This window comes from Amblyraja radiata, chromosome 1, assembly GCF_010909765.2.
Source record: "Amblyraja radiata isolate CabotCenter1 chromosome 1, sAmbRad1.1.pri, whole genome shotgun sequence".
Taxonomy (NCBI): Eukaryota; Metazoa; Chordata; class Chondrichthyes; order Rajiformes; family Rajidae; genus Amblyraja; species Amblyraja radiata.
In genome coordinates, this window is record NC_045956.1 from 8,170,822 (window position 1) to 8,177,383 (window position 6,562).

Consider the following 6,562-nt stretch of genomic DNA (forward strand, 5'->3'; position numbering starts at 1 on the left):
GAAAATTCTTTTGGCATCTTGGCAAACAGATTTAGATGCTTTCTCAAGACAATGGAGCAGAAGCCCAAGAATGTTGAGACTATAGTATATGCAGCATGTGTTCTGCACAACCTGATCCGAATGAGAGGTGCAGCTGCAGGATCAGCAACAGCCATCCAGGACGGTGACCTAGTGGACAGTGACACAGGGGGAATATCACTAGGTACATGGAGAAGTGGTGCAACCAAGGCGGAAATGGTCCCACTGCAGCGTTTCAAAGGTAACTCGGGCACATACAGTGGGAAAGAGCAAAGAGGCCATCTCTGCGCTTACTACAATTCACAATTGGGGAGTGTGCCGTGGCAGGACAGCTCTATTGATGGGTAGCCGACCACAGGAACACTACTGCATGTTAGCAGACATGCATAGAAAATAAGCTGATAATAAAGTCCCGTTGTAATCCTGCTTACTTCTCTTTGTTTCACTTTCTAGTGTTGTCCTCTGAAAAGTGTTTCCTATAAGATGGTCGTCTGCAAAACCTGCCATTTAGCACATTGCATTGTCCCTGTTATTGCCTGAGTTTAGGCTTGTTGCGGAGGTTAATGAATAGAATCTGTTTAAAAAAATCTAGCGTGCCTCATTTGTTGATTTTCATGTTTGCGAAGCCCTTTTTTAGACAAATGTTGTTTGGTGTGATGCACCTTCTCTCAATATGTGCAAGAAGTCGTCTTTTTATATTGTCAAATAGGAATAAAGACTTTGTCTCACATTGACCGTGATGATTGTCTTATTTAATTATCTACTGAGAGGTGAAACTTTCAAACGTTTAAATAGCTCAGCAATTGAGGGACATGAACACTCAAAAATGAAAAAGAATGAAAATGTGATTATATCACCTCCCTTCAACTATTTTGTGTTTCAGCATGAGAGGGATTATAACATTAGAGACATTCATCTTGTAGTGATGTGTTAATGAAGAATTGCAGACATCAATCTGATAGTAAAAAATATATTTATTTAACAATGAGGTAAACAAGCACTGACAATCAAACTGCTGAGTTAAAAGCTTTATCACACTTCAGGCTATAATAAAATGTGGAGCCTCCAACAGAAACAAAGTAATGCCCAAAAGGAAAAAACACACATTAACATAAGGACTCTAGATGTCACACCAAATGGTGAGTGGCCAACAACTAAAATAAACTAAAACTCACCTTCTGTCCCCTCTGTCCAGCTTCCGGGTTCACCGTTCGCAGGAGTTCCCACGGTAAACGCAAGAGTTATTACAGATATCGCACTGGCCACTACGTGCATATAATGTTTCAATGTTCAACCACAAGTGTACAAGTCACTCTTGGAGAAATTCAAGCTTGCTTGAATTTTCTCCCGAGTCGACAAGTTACACGAGTACCTGCCGTTAGCACCACGGTGGTCCACAGTGGTCCACGAATGCCGTACGGTTATCGTACGAGGTTCCCACGATGTTCAACTCTGGTTACCTCTTGCGTCAAGTCGCCCCGTGAGAAAGGCCTATTAGGCTTGGCTGATGGCTCTAACAGTTTTATTCTTGTTTCTGTCTCGTAATGGCTTCTTTGACTTTCATTGGCACAACTTTGGTCCTCATGTTGATAAACAGCAATAAAAGTTTCCAAATGTGATGGAAAGACTGGAGGAAAGACTAGGTGCTGAGAGCTCTCTTATACCTGCATTAAGGAGGCAATTAAACACACGTGAGCAATTACAAAGACCTGTGAAGCCATGTTTCTTGTTCTAATCTTGTTTCACCATGTATGTAATGGTCAATTGGGTTGTTAGGCCTTTGTCAATATTTGTGCAAATTGATTAATGGAAACCTAATTCTATAAGTGGACCTTTAAATTTGTTAACCTTAGTAAAACAAAAAGTGGCATTAATAATCTATATACACATTTTATGTTTTTTTTATTTCAGTCAAGTGTATAAGAAGTGTTCCTGAGTATTTTGCTGAAACACTCTACTATGCCATGAAGGTCTGTTCATTGATATATTAATCTCAAATAAATGTAATTAATTTATTATTAAAGTTTTATTTAAATATAAAAATGACCAGATTTGTACTTGTACTAAATGGAAGTGCTTGTTACCAAGAACTGTTGTTTGGGAGAGAATATTAAAATAACATGATCAAGAAAACATTCTGTAAAGTTTTTTGCAAAATAAATATCTGCTGCAGAAACTCAGCAGGTCAGGCAGCAACTGTGAAGGGAAATGGACAGATGTTTCAAGGTTTCTGATCCGAACCTTTCTCTGTCCATTTTCCTCCACAGATGCTGCCTGACCTGCTGAGTTCCTTGGGCACTTTTGCTCAAGGTTCCAGCATCTGCAGTCTCTTGTGTCTCTCTTGCAATGTTTGTAAGTATCTGATTCTCGGTACAATTGCATCACAGGTATCTTTATTATCTTTCCCATGTTCCAAAATAGGGTAAAACTAAAGCTTTACTTGAAGCTAATGTTTAGTTTAGACATGGTGTCCTTGGGAACCTGGTTGGTAGGTTGAGTTGGTCTTTGACATTAAGGTCACAGCAGGCATTGGTGAATGTCCTGATATTTTATCCAGGTGCTGCAGGTATGGAAACGGTGAACTTGCCAAACAGGCTAAGTAGGAATATGCCACTGCCGGATTCACATCACCAGAATTAAACTCTCACTAAATTGTACCCGAAGCCACTATCGTTCTGCCAGACGTCTATGCAACTGTCCAAGGCTGACTCCAGTCTAACTGCTGTGGATGTTTGATCCAGAAAATCACACCCCACAGCTGGACTTGCGGCTTGGAGTTCTTCAAATGATAAACACCATATTAGGTGTTAATTGTTCATACTGATATTTAGAAAAAAAAATTGTACATTCCATAATTTGCCTATGCATTGTCAAACCTAACATCGTCGAAAGTAGCTAAGTAACTATTTTGACATATTTCCTTTTGTAATTAGGGAAGTGGCACCAATGATGAAACACTCGTCAGGGTTATAATTTCAAGGAGTGAAGTTGACCTGATGGATATTCGTAAGGCATTCTATGACAACTATGGAAAAACTCTCCAGAGTATGATCAAGGTATGACCATAAAACAGAACGCGCCACCTAGCCGACACCTGGATCAGTCAGTGATGTGTCTTTACATAAAGTGGATGTGGAAATATATTTAAAAATAAATAAGAGGTAGGAGAATTAAAGGATAAGTTTTTAAAATATATGTAAAGAATGGTTGATATCTGGAACATGCGACCAGAGGGGATGGTGGAATCAGATACCGTTAGTATTTTTAAGAGACTTTCACAATAAACGACAAGGTGTTGAAGGATACAGTCTTAATACAGGTAAATAAGATGAGTGTAGATGAGCAAAAGGGCTTGCATAGTTGTTGTGGGCTGAAGGGCTCATTTGCATGTGTTACAACTATGACTAATAAATACTAATGGTCACTAATGAGTAATCGTCCTACTAAAAAAAAGTCCGGTAGAGGTCCAAATACAAAACTGACCATGTATTTAAATCATGGTCCCTCACAAAATATAGATATAATTCATTATTAGTTATTATTTACAGGGAATGAGAATGAGAGGACAAGAGAAAGAGGTAACTTATTCTTAAATGTTGAATTACTTGGAAATCAAAGCAGTTTGCCTGTGCAATTAATTGATGAATGTATTAAGATAAGTAAAGATAGCAAAACAAAGTTTTTCACTGTACCTTAGTACATGTGAGAATAATGAACCTAAACCTAAATATCCTAGTGTAGTTTAACACTAGCATTTTCCCAACTATGTGGTACTTAATCTGCCCTGTTTTCTAAATATGAGCATTATCTGCAAAATCGCTGCTTCATCAGTCTGCTCTTGGTCAGTGCTAAAGGAGAAATAAAACTTACTCTCAAATATCATTAATCAAGAATGATTTCTAATAAGGTTGCACTTCTCATTGCAGCCCTGCCCATCTTGGATAAAAGAGCCAATTTCCATCATTAGGATAAAAGAGATTTGCCCCAAGCAGAAAGATGCATCTCTAGTAAACTGAAGTTGATGAGGATCGAGAACAGAATCTCCACTTGTTGGAGTTCTGCCTTGCAAAAAGAATTGTGGTTGTGGCAGTTGTAGGCCAGTCATTACTTCCTGAATGTGTATGACTCGCCCAAGTTAACAATTGAGGCCTTGCATGACTGCCTAATCAGTCTATGGACAGCTCTAAGATGTCCCATGATGTTTACCAACTACCTTGCCAATTATACTTGAACACATACAATGAGTTCTCTGAATCTGCAGTAATCAAGGTTTAGCTTAGTTTTTTGGCTTAGAGATACAACGTGGAAACAGGCCCTCCGGCTCACCGAGCCTGTGCCGACCAATGATCGCTGTTAACTGGCGCCATCCTACACACACTCGGGACGATTTTTACCGAAGCCAAATTAAACTACAAACCTGTATATTTTTGAAGTGTGGGGAGGAAAGCAGAGCACATGGGAGGAAAACCCACATGGTTACAGGGGTAGAACACTCCAAAGGCGTACAGTTATGCAGGTTAATTGTCTTGGTAAATATATAAATTGTCCCTAGTGGGTGTAGGATAATGTTAATGTGCAGGGATTGCTGGTCGGTGCGGACCCGATTGGCCGAAGAGCCTGTTTCTGCTCTAAATCTCTAAACTAAACATACAAACACCATATAGACAGCACCTGTAGGCAGGATCGAACCTGAGTCTCTGGTGCTGTAGGGAAGCAACTTGACCATCGCGACTATGTTCTCTACATTGTAAGGTGATATGCACCTATATATACTGTAGCTTCTATGTCATGGATGCAAGCTGCTGCTGATGTTGCCACACAAGAATTTATTCTCAACCTGGATAGGTTGAAATGGTTTCTGAACACAACAGCTCAATTTTCAAGAACAACCATTAACAAATTCCTTTTCTTTTGCAGAGTGACACGTCGGGTGATTACAGAAATGTCCTTCTAAGCTTGTGCGGCAGTGAAGATAATTAATGCTCTTTTTGAAATAATGAATTCCATCGTCAGTATTGAAGTTTTAACCTGTTAATTGCTTATCAAAGTGCAAATGCTTTTTAATGAATTATAGCTTGCAAAACATGTTAAGATTTATCTCATCTTAAATGAGTTCCTAATAATGCCTTATTGGAATTTTGCAGTTTGAATATTGCAAGTAATTTTACTACCAAATCCAATAATTAACACAGTAAATAATTAAAACGGTTTTATTTGTTGTAATAGTATTTCTGTGAAATGGAATGGATAACTGTAAGAGTGCTTTGGATGGCATAAGGTAACTAAGTTCCAATTTGAGCTGGGGAACTACTTCATGTTATACGATTAGTAATCCAGACCCACAAATTCAAGTCCAAATATAAATTTGAATACTTAAAGTAAAAAAAAAATCTTGAATAAAAATATGTCTAAAGAGGTATTAAAATCTATCAGGATTGTTAATATCCTTTTCTGGAAGGAAATTGATCATCCTTCTCTGGTCTGGCCTACAGTAACTTTAGACAGGCAGCAACTCTTATCTGCCCATAAGAGCAATGGCCATGCAAATCAACTTAGTACAAGAGCAAATAGGATTGGGATCCAATTCCGGCATTGCCATCAGTGACCAAATTCAATACATAGATAATTAAGGAAGTTTGTTATTGCACTGTCCCTGAGAAAATGGGGATTTCATTGCACTTATCAAATTACTGAGATGAATAAATATTCAGTCCTAAAACATTTCTCTGTCTGAGCAATGGACCAACTCATTTTTTAATTTTGTTATTGTTGGCATTCTAAGGAATGATTTCTGTTGTATTTGTTTGCATCTGGAAGACCACCGGATAATATTTCTATTGGGTTAGTATGAAGATGGCTGGGTGGTTGGATGGTTATTCAGTATATGTAAAATCATTAATAGTGATGTCGATCTTCATAATTGGCAATTTACAAGGAACCCTTTTGGAATTATTTTTTTCTGGGAATATTAATTTACTTTATTTACTAGTTTATGCGCTACTGCATTGTTTTAATTAATACATGCAAGGGATTAATATGTAATATGGGCACTTAATCCCTTAGCTATTACATGTTATCATAATAATGTTTACATCGCTGAGTAAAGCTATTGCTTTAAAAGAATAAATGTCTGCCAATTGCTTTTCATGTGTAATATTTGTTTCTCAAATAAATCTGTGAAAAATATGTATCGGTCGCCTTTCCTTTCATGGATCTAAAGGGCCTGTCCCAAGAGCATGCAACTGCATGCGGCAAGCACGTCCAAATCGGAAGTGGGGGCCACGCGGAGGTCGAGTGATCCCCGTACAGGGCTGGTCCCACCAGCATGCGACTGCATGCGGCGAGCGAGACCAAACTGGAAGCGGGGGCCGCGCGGAGGTCGCGTGATCCCGTACGAGTTGATGTGAAGTTCGAGCGACGTCAGCGGGAAGTTCACGCTAGGCGTACGCCGTCAAGACGCTGCGTACGGCGTCAAAACGCTGCGCATGCCCGTCGAGGCGATGCGTACGGCCTCAATGCGGCTGTGGGCTGGCAGGCCGTTGCC

General features: G+C 39.3%; 1 protein-coding gene across 1 annotated transcript in view; it reads left to right on the plus strand.

The window, feature by feature from the left end:
- Window positions 1–6,206, plus strand: part of anxa5 (annexin A5) — a 33,612-nt gene extending 27,406 nt beyond the window's left edge. The window contains exons 11-13 of the mRNA XM_033017187.1: window positions 1,930–1,988; window positions 2,952–3,074; window positions 4,936–6,206. Of these exons, the coding sequence (XP_032873078.1) occupies window positions 1,930–1,988; window positions 2,952–3,074; window positions 4,936–4,998 (245 nt within the window). The 3' untranslated portion in view covers window positions 4,999–6,206. The remainder of the gene's footprint in view (window positions 1–1,929; window positions 1,989–2,951; window positions 3,075–4,935) is intronic.
- The last annotated feature ends 356 nt before the right edge of the window (window positions 6,207–6,562 follow it).